The sequence below is a fragment of the Colius striatus genome, chromosome 1 (genome assembly GCF_028858725.1).
Source record: "Colius striatus isolate bColStr4 chromosome 1, bColStr4.1.hap1, whole genome shotgun sequence".
Classification (NCBI taxonomy): Eukaryota; Metazoa; Chordata; class Aves; order Coliiformes; family Coliidae; genus Colius; species Colius striatus.
The window spans coordinates 15,831,048-15,847,413 of NC_084759.1; the positions used below are offsets into that span (position 1 = coordinate 15,831,048).

Genomic DNA, 16,366 nt, shown 5'->3' on the forward strand with positions numbered 1-16,366 from the left:
TCAGGGTATCATAAGTCTCAGGAATTACAGGTTGTCAGAGTGTCCCATTTTTATAGAACCCAGAGAGTGGTGATTACTGGCACAGAATCGAGTTGGAGGCCTGTGGCCAGTGGAGTTCCACAGGGATCAATTCTGGGGCCAGTCTTGTTCAACATCTTCATCTACGACCTGGATGAGGGGACAGAGTGTACCCTCAGCAAGTTGGCTGATGACACCAAACTGGGAGGACTGGCTGATTCCCCAGAAGGCTGTGCTGCCATTCAGCGGGATCTCGACCGGCTTGAGAGTTGGGCAGAGAGGAACTTAATGAGGTTCAACAAGGACAAGTGCAGAGTCCTGCATCTGGGAAGGAACAACCCCATGTACCAGGACAGGGATTGACCTGCTGAAGAGCAGCTCTGCAGAGAGACACCTGGGAGTCCTGATTGATAATAAGTTAAATATGAGCCAGCAATGTGCTCTCGTGGCCAAGAAGGTCAATGGCATCTTGGGATGAATCAAGAAGAGTGTGGCCAGCAGGTCAAAGGAGGTTCTTCTCCCCCTCTGCCCTGGTGAGGCCTCATCTGGAGTCCTGTGTTGAGTTCTGGGCTCCCCAGCTCAAGAGGGACAGGGAAATGCTGGAGAGATCCCAGCACAGGGCCACCAAGACCATAAGGGGACTGGAACATCTTCCTTATGAGGAAAGGCTGCGGGAATTGAGGCTGTTTAGTCTAGAAAAGAGAAGGCTGAGAGGGGATCTTCTTAATATTTACCAATATCTAAATAGTGGGTGTTGGGAGGCTGGGGCATCCCTTTTTTCTATAGTAGCTAGCAACAGGACAAGGGGTAATGGGATGAAGCTGGAACACAAAGTTCCATTTAAACATAAGAATAAACTATTTCACTGTTCAGGTGAGGGAGCCCTGGCACAGGCTGCCCAGAGGGGTCGTGAAGTCTCCTTCCTTGGAGGTCTTCCAGACCCACCTGGACATGTTCCTTGTGTGACCTGATTTAAGTGGACCTGCTTCTGCCAGGGGGGTTGGACTAGATGATCTCTAAAGGTCCCTTCCAACCCTACCATTCTATGGTTCTATGATACACTTTGGACATTAAAAAAAAGGTCATCTAAGCCACATGTGGCCATAAATAAAAGGCCACTTTGCTATTGCACACAGACTTTCCTCAAGATATTATATCATTTTTCTGGAGTCTCCTAATGTGAGACTGCAAGCAATTTTTTTCAGCAACTGAAAAAAATCGGCAGCCAGAAGGCTTCTCCCCTGGCATGGCCCACAGTAGACATCATAACTACCTCTCAACACTGGTTCCCTTCCTGCCTTCAGGTGCTAGCTAGATTGCTAATATTGCAGATACCACCCACCAAGCTTGGGCTCCCTGTACATTTTAACCAAACACTGATAAACTGGCAAGGACAATTCCCTCCAGTGCACCAAGTTTTGAAACTGTCATAAATTCTAAAACGGTTCTCCATGCAGCTTGAAACAATGATCCCTTACATCTGTGTAGTTAAATTCAGAGGACAACATTCTTCATTTGCCATATGGCACAGCTATTCAATAGCTATAGACATGCACTCATTGTATTCTGTCTCTGTTAAGGCAAGTAAATTATCTGTGACAGTAAAATACATGCCCAGGTAAGGAAAATACTTGTGTAAGTACAGAAAAGGTTGAAAGGAGATTATTTTAATAAATACATAGGAGAATGCCTTAGGTTTTCATCATGACAGTTGCTTTTTTTTTTTTTTTTATTCCTCAGTCATATATTAACTTTCTCAATGAACTCTTTGGAGGTGGCTTTCAACTCTGCTTCTGCAAATAAAAAACTATGTAACAGTGTATGTATGTAAAAAGCACTGATGCGGGATTTTGCAAGACTTGGACGTCAGGTCATAGTATAAATATCTTCTCCAGAATTCTCAGATAGCTCTGTGAAAAGTATATTGGAACAGATCTCATACTTTTACAAAAACATTCCTTACTCTCCTTACATAGGAAACATTACTGTTAATGGAGCAGTCATGCTGTGACGAGATTGCATGGAAGCAAGACTGGACAGCACCTTCTCATTAACATCCACAGTACGTATAGTTACTCCACAGCACGTCAAAGAATTGGAGAGAAAAATTAAAAAGATGTCACACAAGGCTGTGACTTGCAAAGCAAAAAGCCAAACATTGCCATGCACCTTTCACATTAGCACTTACCCAATAACTTGATGCTCAAAATACTGCAGCGTCCTTTGAAGAGTTTGCTGAATGGTCTGAGGCTACGGAGGAATAATACAGAAAAAAAATAAGAATAGGGAAGAATAGTACATTTAAATAGTAGATCATTTAACACAGTATTTTTCTCCGGCTTTACTCCTCCTCATCTTCTACCTGCCAGATTCCCATCGCAACAAGGGATATGAAATGTTATTAATTCCTTGAATGTTCCTTCACCATTTTAATAGTAATGAATTTTATAATATGGCATAAATAATACTGCTTATATGACTAGTTGTATATATCAAAAGAGCTGCTTCACTATTAGGTCTCAAAAACTATCACCCACCATTTATCTCATTAATTTAAAATAATTATTTTTTTTTAACTCTGCAAGAAAAAGCCATTATTTTCTGATGAAGTTATTACCAGGAAAAAGCATTGTGGTTTTAAACTTTGTAAGCTCCCTAGAGCTTTTTATACTAAAGAATATTACAAAGGCACAATTTATTTTGGCATACTTTCCTGACAAGCTGTGACTCTCCAGTCATCTTTTAAATTATCAGGAAACTCAAGTCCATCAAAAGAAAATCATGACATGCTTTGAGCGTTTCTATGCTGTTTCATTTTAACAGGTATTCTCCAAATTACATATGTGCATATGTGTGTGTTTATTTGCATTACTGTTACTACTAAAGTGCTCACAAAAATACATACGTACATTTACATGTTTATTTACCATAGTACAACCGCTGCTGAGGCTATTATTATTACTTTTAATTGATTCATAGAGATATTTAGGTAAATAACGCATAAGTGAAGTCCATGTCATTCTCTTTTGAATTTTCCAAGTTATTTATGCCAAAACATCATTCCTTCAAAATCACTAGTTTGTACTAAGCCTGAGGTTTATTATCTCTCCACTTTTTTCTGGTGATAGAGTTCAGACAAAGGTACACAATTGGGATTTCTAAGCCTTCCTTCTCTGTCAGAGCCACACAGGCATGTTTTTATCAGATTCACAGCAGCAGACACTCATATTTTAGAGATATTCGGTATTTGCCTACCTTTTGGAAAGGACATCTAATTGTTTTGGAAAGTAATAGCTGAAATGCTGCTTAATTAGAAGAACTAAATTTTAAAACTGCTATCGTCTTTGAAAGCCTCAGATTTTGCTTAATGCAGCACAGATTCAGCAGTTTAAGAGATGAGCTTTCTACCCTCTCTTACTCCTGAGTTTGCATATGGAGGAGTTTGTTTTAATGACAGCAGGAATGAAAAAAAACATAAACCATGCTGGACTAGGTTTGTACAATCATTAAAAAAAAAATTAATACCAATCTATAAGAACACATCTACCCTTTTGAATTCAAATAGGTAGAAGTGCATGCCCTTAACAAGTGCGTAAGAAAGATAGGGATAGACTTTTTAGTAGGGCTTGTAAAAAAGGGTAGATTCAGACTAGACATAAGGAAAAAATTTTTTACAATGAGGGTAATGAAACACTGGTACGGGTTGCCTAGAGAGGTGGTAGTTTCACCATCCTTGCAAACATTCAAGGACAGGTTGGACAAGGCTATGCAACATGATCTAGATGAAGATATCCCTGCTCACTGCAGGAGAGTTAGACTAGATGACCTTTAAAGGTCCCTTCCAGCCCAAACTGTTCTATGATACTATGAACAAAAATAAGCTCAAATAGATGTACACAATGAAAGACGGGGGAAAGGGGGGTGTTAATTCTGCATCACACAATTACTTGTCTTCTCTGTGGGAGCTAAGTTTCCTATGCATTAAAAGATAAATATTCTCTTTCAAAATACAACAGAAGCATTATATGAATCAAATCACCACATATCAAAAAAAGTATCCCCTTCTCCAGGCTGTTCTCAATGATGTCCAATGATGGGACAAGGGGCAATGGCTACACGTTGGAATATAAGAGGTTCCAAAGAAACACAAGGAAGAATTTCTTCACTGTTCAGGTGAAGGAACACTGAAACAGGTTGTCCAGATGGGTTGTGGAGTCTCCTTCTCTGGAGACATTCAAAACCCACCTGGATGAGTTCTTGTTTTATTAAGTATAATTAAGTACAAAAAAAAAATAGGATTTACTGGTCATAAACAGAGGTCTGTGTGATATGTTCACAGCCAGTATGAAAACTGACCTGAGGAGTCACAAAGGGTTTCTTCATTTCTGAGGAGCATTATTACAGTATGTTACTGTGCATGGATAAAAAGCCACTGCACTCACCTTCACACTTTGCTGCATTTTATCACTCTGAATGATGTTTTGCTAAAGATGTAATGGTGTAACTATGGTCATGACCACACAAAACAGAGAGAAGAGATATGATTTCTGCTTATAGTCCCCTTATAGTCTGGTGTACGGCTTCTTCCATTACTGACTATACATTGCCCATGAGAGAGGGAGTGCACAGGAAAATATTTCCACCTCTTTTCTGTATCTAGTGGCAAGATTAGATGAAGGCAACATAGCTATTTTTTTCCTAGTAGCATGAAACATCATGCAAGAAGCATAGTTCTGCCATTCAGGGAAATAAAAGAGCCTATAACAATACACCTCCTAAGTCTGTGTCAGGGAGGTACCCAGTGGCGCTTATTTACTGGAGAAGTTTGAAAGCTTCACGACCACTTAAAATGCAAGATTTAATATAAATGTAAAACAGCAACTATTACCTAAACCAATAAGTGTTAGCAATTCATTTTGATTATAATGATTTACTAATATTTGGTATGAATTACAAAGGAATAGTCACATCAGCTCATGTTTCTAAGGGCAAATCAAATCAAGACATGACAGTATTGCTATTGTTAACTGCAAATTAATCCATGAATTCCCATTGCAGATAATACCCAAGCTCCAACTGTAATGATGATATATAAGGTAGAATGGAACACTGAAGATACTCAGATCAATATTTTGCGTGCCAGAGGTTATAGACTTCCCTGAATTAATTCAACATCACTTGTGCCCAGACCTATTGCCCTTCTAGTGGATTTTGTGTTGAGTGAAATCCCCCATGAGTACCAAGGCCTGCTATTTGAAGCTCCATCCAGCTATCTAAAGGCCTCCCCTGCTTCCACTTCTTGACCAATCAATATGTAGCAGACGTACCACCACACTACCCCTGCTCATCTCTCCTGCTCCTGACCTTCATGCTCTTGGCCAGCTTGCTCTGTTCAAAGGGACCTGCTCACTTATTGCTGACACTTCTTTGTGTAGAGTGCAGCCCATCCTTCCTGAAGAGCCTGAGTCCATCTTCTGAAGCACTCCCATCTTGAGAGACACTCCATACAAAGGATGTCTGCAATCCGATAGGAGGTCTGAGCTCAGTGGCAGCATGGAGATGTCTAATGCCACCCGTTCGCTCCCCATGCTGCCTGCCTGTGGTCACGGGCACTTGAGATGGGCTCCCAGTAGAGCTGCCTTCCATGAGATGAGTGTAAGAGCCTCTCCTGTTTTGTTGCTCCTTTGATAATCCTTCACTGCTCTCCCTTCTCTTCAGAGAATAAAACTCCTTCCCTGACAAGCATAATTTAAAGCATTCTTCACAAGTTTATGAAGCTTGCTAGCAGAGACACCCTCAGCTCACTTTTCTAGATAAATACCAGTCTTGGTAACCACTCCTTGCTCCTCAGAGAGCGTCCCATGCCCCTGGAGACCAAAGCGCTGACAGCAACACCAGCCACACAGGTGGGGACTGCCTTACTAGATGTAGCTGCTCCAACCAGAGCCTTCCTCCCTCGCCAGGACTTGAGGAGACACTAGCTGGGCACCCACACCCTTTGTCCTTGCAATCAAAGCCATGTGGTCTCCTCCTGATATACTCAAGGTCTCCCCTGTTTGTATCAATGGCTGCCCACATGGATGAGCAGCAACGGTCATAGTCCAAGAGACAAACAAGCCTTGGCAGCCTCTTTGCAACACTATGTCCAAGGTCTTGGCAAGCTGCAAAGCTCCTGAGGCAGTAAGGCAGATGAGTGCCTCCTCAGGAAAGAGTTTTTGGATCCTCTAATGGTTGAGGCTCAGCTGGCTTCAATTCCTCATCCCAAAGGAGGTCATCTCTCCCATCTTTCCACGGCACTCTACCTGCTCTGTAATTACTGAACCACAGGTAGAAAACGGCCTTAGTTGTGTTGTCATAACTCCAGGCTCCTTGATCTCAGGAGTTTCCATCCTTGACTCTCAAGGGTTATCTCTCTTTTCCCTCTTTCCTCTCAACATGAGGCTCATGTTCTTAGCTCTGCAGGGCCTCTGGAATGAGCTGTCCATCCTCCCTGAAGCACACAGCCTGCTCGCTGTCTGCTCCAGCAATTCCACTTGGCACCTCAGTGCTATAACCAGAGCATGCTGCTGGTGCAGACCGGGAGGCAGCAAAGCTGACAGTGGCATCTCCGCCATGGCAGCCGCCATGACTCTCCCAGCTGTCACTCTGCAGCATGCACTCCTAGAGAAATCTGCCCTTCGTGCTACATTTCACCCTGCTCTCCTGTGGTGTGAAAATGGTGTAAGACCTGAAGCTGAGGAGTAACAGCTCTTCAAGGTCAATTTTATGACTAACTGGACAAAAACTTTATGAAGATATTTGTCTAAATGAACCTGAAGTATTCCAGGTTTTCTAACTCAGGCAACTTTCTTTGAAAAACAAAAAATATGTAGCTGAAATATTTTGTACCTTTTGTTTTCTTTATTTGAGTTCAATTTTCTCTTAACTTCATTGCCTTCAGTTTTGGAGACAAACAGGAGAGGACTCCCACTTTAATTGCATCCTTGTTAAGAATATCTTCCCCAAGGCAATCAAACTTTCAAGCCTTTTCAGATGACAGAGATTGTAGCCTATTCCCTAGTCATTCTCTGTTGCCTCTGAAATGTCTTTCATTTGATTGCAACACCTTTCAAAATGAATGGTAGGGCTCTTCTGCCCAACTGTAGGCACCCAAAGTGATTAATTTCATCCTACAGTTGGCATCTAATATGCACCTGAGGACTCAGTCTTTAGAAATACCTGTCTCTTTCCTTCATCTAGAAAAGATGTTGAGTTACTGAGTTAGACTTAAACATCTTTTAAATGTTTAAGTATAGACAAACCCCACTCTGAGATGACACAACTGCACACAATATCCCAGAGGACAGTCTAAGTTTACATAAATGCAGTTTCATATTTCATCCCATTCTTTTTGCCTCCTAAGATAATCAGAATTAGAGAAGAAAGGGACTGTATGGAACAGGGTGGTCTGAGCCAAGGGAGTAGCCAGGTGCAGAGACAGCTTCTCCTTAACCCTAAGAAGGCTTCAAAGATTTTTCCCGGTAGAAGCGAAGTGGTTCCTAGCTGAGCTTCAGAAGTGCTTCAGCAGTCATGCTTTTAAAAACTGAAGAGCTTAAAATTTTAAACATGAAGCACTGAAGAGCATAACAGGCTCAGCTAGAAATCACTTTGCTTCTATCAGAATGTCTTTGAGGAAGTCTGTTGAGTCAGGAGCCTCCTCCAGACTCCTGTGCCCTGGGGAGCTGCAAAGTCCTTCCTGGAGGTATACACATTTTTTTCTATGGGAGAGAGAGGCAAGCTACCACAAACCCCAGCCAAAACAGCACTTTGATGCTCAAAGTTCTACATGCTTCAAACTTGTAGTATTCAATCACTAACTCAGTAGATGTGTAAGACTTTAATTGCTGGCTTCACTGCTGGTGATCATTTATTAACAAAAACATTTCTTTTTTTCATATTTGATATTTAATCTCATTTTCACAACCAGTCTGGGTTTTTTTTAAATATTTGTAATATTTACCCCATGATTATGAAAGCAGTGGAAAACTTTTCTTTCCCTCTCCTAGTCACCAAAATATTGATGTTAAAGTGACTGTAAACAACAAATCAAGGCTCCAGCTAAAGAAAAATACTTATCAACATTCCCAAATACCAGAAGTGGGGAGATAAGCATTGAAAATTGCTGCAACTAGGGGAAAAACAGAACTGAAAAAGAAAACGAGAAGTCCTTTGACATCTGGCAATTTTATGATAATGCAGAAAGGAGAAGGCTCCCTAGCAGGTCCTTGCAGGCCCTGCACAGCCAGGATCCCTCCCTATCCCCTTCCCAATAGCTGAAGAATGGAATGAAAGGGCACAGTCAACAGAAATGGAGAAGCAGAATCCCAATATGCTCAATTATTTGAAAATTTTTTAGGAAAAAAAAAATCTTTGGGCATTTAATAGTGCTTTTGATAATAGAATCAGGAAAAAAAAATACACTGTTACCTTCTAGCTTCCAAGCCTTTAGGGAGCACTCATTTATTTCTTGTACAAGCTAAAATGCATTTTTCCTTCATTATAACCAGCTTCCTGATTCCAGAAGTCTGTGCTTTCCGTAAAAGCATCAACTGCTTGCAGATCTCCGTGACTAGCACCAGATTTGGTATTAATAGAGGAAGACGAAGAATCCCCAGGAGGGTACTGTTGCCTCCAGGACTGGGAGGCAAAACAAGCTCCCTTACACAACCTCACGATGATCCAGACAGGAGACGGAGAGGGTGCAACGCCTGAGCTCAGTACCACCCAGCATCTAAACCTGAGACCATTCTGCTCCTTGGTTCATGCAAACTGATCTACTTTTCACAAATACTTGTGCACATAAGACAAAATGCCTTAGTTTAATAAATAACACTAAGAATTTTACCCCAAATTATTTCATGGTAGCAACAATGCAAACACTGAAGAAATAAAGCAGAGCTAAATAATAATTAGAAATGTTAAATCCTACATCCCCAGCTGCCCTTCAACTAGAGGAATAACAAACATTATGGATGGAAATTGCCTATTAGATCACCTAGTCTAGCTACTTGACGGTGAAGGATAAATATTTCAGGGTGCTATCCATAATACTGGCTGGGATCACTTTATTCATCTCTGAAGTTCGGCCATGTCTGTAATGGACAGAAGACTTGTTCTGTGCTGCAGAAAGAATGTATTTGGTAAACAAGAATATACTAGATGATGTATCATTAATGCTACCTGTTCATCTTTTAATGCAACTCACATCTACTATGTAAAATCATCGGTGCTACTCTAGCAGACAGGTAGGAAATTAAAGGCTTTCCACGTCAGTCCTTCACCAGGATTTTCTTTTGCTGGGACAGAACAAACACAATTTCCTCAGAATAACTGGATGTAATCTCATATGCAAAACTGCAAAGGTGCTTATCCCTTTGAGACCTATAGATAAACCAGTGATTTTTTTTCTTCCTCATTTTGAAACTCAGATTGAGAGTTAGCAAGCAGACATATCTACAAAGAATTTAGGTATGAGGCAGAGTATTTTCCTTTACTCAAAATGTTTTGTAACAGCCTTTAACATCAGCACAGGAGATGTAAGGAAGGACAGGGCTTTTCTCAGGGTTAGTATTTTAAGTTTCACCAGGAGTACATGGGACTGCTGTGAAGTGGTAACTGTCTCAGCTCAAGTCGTTGCAAATAAAGAACATTCACCCTCATTTTGACGTAGCCATGACTGCACACTGCTACACAGGGGCATATATTCATAAACACAACATTCCCTTCTACTTTACACCACCTTTCTCTATTACTTGCATCTGCACACTTTGGCCGGAGGAAAGACAGAGAACAGCAAAACATTAGAGAAAGATTTTGTGGGATTAACCCTGGTGCTGTGACATTCTGGTCTGCCAGCCACGGGCTGAGGCCTGTCTGTGGGCAGACCCCCTACCCAGCGCAGATACACTCTCTGCTTCCAGCCAGCAGTCACACCTGTAATCTATGAATGTTTCCAAGACACTTTTCATCCCAAGCACTGTAAGGAAGTAAAAATTTCAACAGCCTGGGAATATATAAACATTAAGAAAGCAACTATTAATATGATTGCTCTAAGCACTAGATAACAAATACTCAAACCCACCGTAAAGAAAATTTCATCAAAGTCAATACAATGCTGTAGATCCTCTGGTGCAGCTAAACTGATTTTTTAATGCTTTATTTGCTGGGGCTGAAGTTCCCTTGCATGAGATGTGAAACTACCAAACAAGACAAACAAACAAAACCCACCATGGTGCTCACACTGATAATGTTTTCCACAGCTCTGTTCCACACTATGAAACAGCGGATTGCCTACAGATTGCTTGTGCATAAATAGCTTTTCTCTCTGTTAAAATGAAAGATACTGATCAAAAGTCTGATCAGATAGCCTGTCAGAATTAGAAATTACAAGTTTCTCATGGGATGTGCCTTTCTCCACTATTTTCAGATTCTTTTTCCTTCACAACCTCATTCCTAAGAAGAATGTTATTCACGTTACTTGCTCAGCCTGGGATATTAAGTGAATAAGTGCATCACATTGTTGATATGATTAGTATTTCTCATTCCCTTACTTCACTCAGAAAGATATGAAGACGTTATTTCCAACCACAGTAAAGCTAAGATACACGTAATGGGTTAATGTAAGTCATGAGGAGCTCAGAATACTTATGCAAAAGTGTTTCAAAATCTCTTGTTAAAACCAATTTGTTACCTCTCCTGCTAGTGGCAACAACTTGCTATTGCTACCAAAGATTCCTTGACAGTAAGTGGTAGAGGTTAATGATGGAGCCAGCTTCAATTTGAACTGCTGTATTGCAACTTCTCTGCCAAAATTCCACCTCCACTCACTGGAGGATTTGCTCACAATTAAGCAATCTCAAGTTACAGTAGTTCTGTGACATAAGTAGTAGCCTACACACTAGCCTAAACGACCACCTTTAGGTTCACTTTTCTCCTACCATCAGGAAAAAGGCTGCATTCAAAAAGACTACTCTTAAATTCAAACTATTTGGCAACAGCCAGCAGCAGCTTCTGAATTTAAATTAAAAAAAAAATAGTCTTACTTTAATGTATCTTCAACTGCATCTTTAAAGAAAAGCAGGAATAATTCTGAATGAGTGGAAAAGTATATCAGAAGCGATTTTCACTTAATAATATTTATAGTTCAAGAGATGCATTACATAGGCCGTTCAGAAAATAAAACCAAATTGAAATGTAAGTCATTTTAATGCTGTGTCATGCTGTAATTCTCTTTCCAGAAAGATCAGTACAGCGCTTCAGGGTACAGACTCTCCTCTCAATGCATGCTCAGTCACTCTCAGCTCCTTGAGAGTAGTCCATGCCTCTTAGACAGAAGCACAGTATTTAACTTCTCAAATCTGTGACAAATTACTTTTTTTTCTGATTTTGATTCTATTTTCAGACTGGTATTGGATACAAGTCAAGATAAAACTGGAGCAAATGTGAAAATTGATGCAAGGAACTGGAATTCAGTTAGATACTAAATGGCATTTCTACAGAAGAAAACTTGTATCCACTAGTACCAGGATATCATTCACACATAGCAGAGCCCTTAGAGGCAGAAATTATTATGTTGTTAATGAATAGCATATAGTATCATCAGCTCTAGTTATAATTAATCACAATGTATGTCATTGTGGGTGTAAAATTCATCCTTTAAAATGGAACACAACAACAAATCTGGAATAACAAGAAAAATGTATCGTTAAATTTGTCTGTGATGTACACATAGTTATTGCAGTTGATTGCTTAAAAAGGTCAGAACTCAATGTCTCTACCAGATTCTCAGCATTTCATTGTTTATCTCCAAAAACGTGAACTCAGTCCAGTGAGAAAGGCACTTAACTAGTTTTGATAACAGCTGGATCTAGCTCAAAATTTCTGAAAGAGCAGGTAACCAAAGATTCTTTGCTGGTTGTTCAAATGAAGGAGGACAGAAGGGACATCTTTTCTCAGCTGGGAACATGATTTAGGAACATGTCAGAGTGGATAGGAGCTGCCTACACAACTATGGGCTGAGCTTTGGGGGCATATCACAGAGATGAGAGCTGTGAGAGGTCAGTCAGACATGGGGCAATAATCAAGGACCACTGCTGGCCTTGATCTCATGATACAGGAGTCACAAGAACCCAGCGTATGCAATGTCTGGCTTTATTGTACTAGCAGATAAATTTGGTCCCCCCATCATCTCCATACTCAGGTGCTGAATACCACCCTGGCTGGGCACAGTTCCCAGAACAGGATGTAGTGCCCGGCTGTGCCTGGCTGCTGGGAGAGCTTCAACCTTCCTGCTATCAATGCTCCTGCTTCCTCTGCAAAATGATACTCTGCAGGACAACAGGGCAGCAATTCAAAGTGGTTTAGTGTATGCACTTTAGTTTGTCAAGTGCAGCTGTGACAAAAAGCTGCCTCTGTTCTTGCATCACTGCTGCTCAGCCTCCCTGGTGCACCCCGCTTTCCTGACCTTTCCCAGCACATGCTCCTCACGAATGACAACAGTGTACACAGGAAGGTCTGCTCATCTTCCTCAGCATCACACACTTTCCTCCAAAATACGTATCTATTTTGGTGGAAGGTGAGCCCTATCATCCTCTGAGTTCTGGCTGTTAAAAAATACAAGTCTCGGGATAAGCAAGTTCCAGATGAACTGTGTTCATCCTTCAGCCATCCAGGCACGTCAGCCAAAGGTTTCTGAACCTACAGCAACATAAAATGACCCTGTGCTGACTGAGGAGCAGACCCTTACATCCTTTACAACCATTGCAGGAAAATCTCAAAAAAAAAAAAAAAGATAAAAGCTAGGAAATCACATTTGCTAGAAAGTGCTGGAAGCTGTTCTCCAGGAGCAAGCAGAATGGGATGGATCCAATACTGCAACAAAGGAAGGTTCAGTTGTTAACTTTTTCCTCACATTTCCACAAAAAATAGTTTTTGTGCAACATCACACTCAGCTAAACTTGAGACCAAGATTACAAGTGATACAAAATGCAGGAACTTATTTTCACTATATTTTAGTATAAAATATCTCAAATACTTCATTACTTCATTTCACTCTATGGAGTCTGTTTCCATTGACAGCACAGGTGTATTAGCTCATTTTCACACACCTTTGTGCTGCCACTCCTAAGACCTAGTCTGTTTGCACAGCCTTCTTACTGCTCTGCCCCATGGACAGAGGTCTTGCTCAGCTCCATTGTCCCTTGGATGCCTCTTCCTGCTCAGTTCAAGGCTCTCCACATCCCCAGAGTGGCTCTTGGTAGCCCTCGTTATAGCCACACCGAAACATCACCCCAGAGATCTCTCTGCAAGCCACAGTAACATAAACACACTCACAGAATTTTTCCTCAGTGAAAACACAAAAAAATATTTAACTCAGTATTTCAATCCTAGCCATAGCTGAAGGAAAGCACAAAATGAAGGGTAAGCACAAACATCAGGAACCTGTAGCACCCTTTAACTTTGAAAGTGCTCAGCTCTGGAGTGGGGAAAAATTGTTGCTGCATTCATGTTGGAAAGGGAAACATTAAGCCATTGCAGGCAATACATCAGTATATGCATTCACACATGCTCATATGTACATAAACGTATGTTTATATACTTAACACAGACCATGGAAAAAAGACACATCTACATCTATAGTAGAAGAATTAAAGCTTTTTGTTCAGAAAGAACACACGTCACTGCACTCTTCAGACTTGCCTTTTGATTTTACAAATAATGGAAATTAGTCCCATTTGAGACTAATTGTTAGGTTTGTTTGGGTTTTTTTTTACTTCTAAATAAAGTTGTTCCTCAGTTATATTAACAGATGTGCAAAAATAACCACATTCAAAGTGTTAGACGTATGGTAACGTGACTTTGGCATATATTCAGTGTAACACCACAGATCCTCAGTAAGAAAAGAATGAACCAAAATAACAATGCACCTGAACAGTGGTTTCTCAGAGTGAAAAATGAAAAGTCAGGGGACCTGATTCTTTTGTTATGCCAAGACTGTGACAACATGACTTTTTAGATTTAGATCTCATTGATTCAAGCCAAAATGTGCAAGATGGGAGTGAAGCTCTAGTTACAACGCCAAGATAAAAAGGGAAATGTTAAGCAATATGTATCAGATGTTAAAATTTAAAAAGAACAGTTTTGCAGCAATAAGGGCTGCTATAATTATCTCCCAAGGAAACCATGGAAGCTGTTGTTTGGGACATCAAAACCAGGCTGGATGACATTTTTGCATTCTTAAATGAAATTCCTCTGAGAGCAGGAAGGAAGGAGGATGATAAGATCTATGAAAGTTTTCCTCATCTCTTAATGCAAAGAATACGTTTATTTTGAAAATAAATTCAACACTGTTTCGAAGCTGTAAAACAGTAATTGTCTTTTACAGCAACTCAGTATAGGAGGTAACAGTCAAAGCTGGGAAGACACCAATACTCGGGTTACCTAAAAATACATCACTGAGCTGCTTCCGAATACTTCAAATATTTTGGGTAACACATGCTCTAATTATACCATTGTGTTAGTATCAAATTTAATAGCTTTTTTTGTGCTGAAACAAGACAGGTCGCCTGAAACACCATCTATTAATATCAGCATTACAAAACCGCATTCCCAGTAGAGAAGGAAAAAATCTATGGGAAAGAAGTCTTCACTGAAACTGGACAACTATTAGCTATATAATGTCCTGTTAACTTCTCCCACAAAACAAGTAGGCTACACCTACCTAGCAAGTTCAAGAAACATCAAACAGAAAAGAGTATATTATAACAAAAGCAAACTGATAGATGATGGTGATGACACTTGTAATTTCCGAAGCATGCAAAAAAATGGTCCAAAGCCACAGCAGTGGATACAGCTGTCTTACAGATTAAGACTACTTGTTGCAATTCCTGTTTAATACTTTAAAACGTTATCTCAGAGACCAAGCACGTATTCAGTGACAGTTGAAACTTTATGAGGAAAATTTAGTGATGTGGGCACAGAAGTATTTATAGAAGCACAGCACAGATAACAGAAAGGCTGGAGAAGAACCTTCTGTTACATATGAATCTGCCAGAGCTCCTGAGCCATTCATTTCTGTCTTATAAAGCAGTACCAGTGTATGTATAGGTTCTACTGAAATTCACTTCTTATTTTAGCATATGCAATGCTTCATGGACTCTTAACTATGAGTGTAACTATCCAGATAACCGTAAGTCATGGATTTCAAACTACATTTTAAAGAAACTGATCTCTCTGGAATGTCAGCGCATCTGCGAGGCACAGGGAAATCTGTTGCTCAAAATATTTCTGAACACAGTCGTAACTTTTTTTTTTTACCTTGTTCAGTACAGAAAAGCCCTATAAATGGACGAAGTTCACATCTTCGGCATGAAGAACGTACATGCTATGCATCACATGGATATAACTTTTTATTTAAAAAATGTTGCCAGTGCCAGAGCCAGAGTGATGAGCACTTTAAGATTTTTAGGATTTTCTCTTCATTCAGAAAGAGACTCGGAGGAAATTACAAACCCGGCTAAAGCGACAGCTGCACCTATTTGCGCCTCCCGACCCGATCTCCAGCCCCGGGCTGCCGCGATCGACAGCCCACAGCCGGGGCGGGCACGGCGGGGCCGCGCGGGAGGAGGGCGCGGACACCGCCGCCCCCTGCCCGACGCAGACCCGACCCGGCGGAGCAGCCGCGAGGGCCGGCGCGGCGCGGGACACTCACCGCGGGGGCCGTCAGGCGGCGGATGCTCTCGCCCAGCGAGTCCAGGTTGACACGCCGGCGGCGTGGAGCGCGGCGCGCCCCGGCGCTGGCCGCGGCGGCGGCGGCGGCGGCGGCGAAGGTGTTGTCGGCGGAGCCGGGAGGGCTGCGGCTGCCGTTCCAGCAGAGGCGGGACAAGGGACACTCGCCCTCCTCCTCGGGGCTGGTCTCCGGGCAGTCCGAGCCCAGCGAGCTGAAGGACTCCGAGGAGATCTTGCGCCGGGACATGGTGCCGCGGAGCGGCGGCGGCGGCTCGGCTCAGCGCGGGGTGGCGGGCAGCCGCGGCGGGCAGCGCCGAGCCGCGCGGCAGCGGGGACAGCCGCCTCGCATGGCCGCGGGCGCCCCTGGGCTCCGCAGCCGCGCCGGGGCTCGCACAGCCCGCGCCCCTCGGCGCCCCTACCAGGCTCCGCGCTCGGCCGCGTCTGACCGAGGGAGCGCGGTGATGCGCCGCGCCGCGCCGGGAAGCTTTAAAGCGGCGGCGGCTGCCCTCCTCTGCCTCGGCCGCCCGCCCTCGCTCTCCCCTCCCCCGGCTCCCTCGCTGCTCCGCGGGAATCACGTGTTGTT

General features: G+C 42.2%; 1 protein-coding gene across 1 annotated transcript in view; it reads right to left on the reverse strand.

Annotated features, from left to right (window-relative positions):
• The window catches only part of GUCY1A2 (guanylate cyclase 1 soluble subunit alpha 2), a 169,229-nt gene extending 153,172 nt beyond the window's left edge, over window positions 1–16,057 (reverse strand). Inside the window, exons 1-2 of the mRNA XM_061991878.1 lie at window positions 15,767–16,057; window positions 2,207–2,268 (exon numbers count right to left, since the gene is read on the reverse strand). Of these exons, the coding sequence (XP_061847862.1) occupies window positions 2,207–2,268; window positions 15,767–16,030 (326 nt within the window). The 5' untranslated portion in view covers window positions 16,031–16,057. The remainder of the gene's footprint in view (window positions 1–2,206; window positions 2,269–15,766) is intronic.
• Window positions 16,058–16,366: the final 309 nt, after the last annotated feature.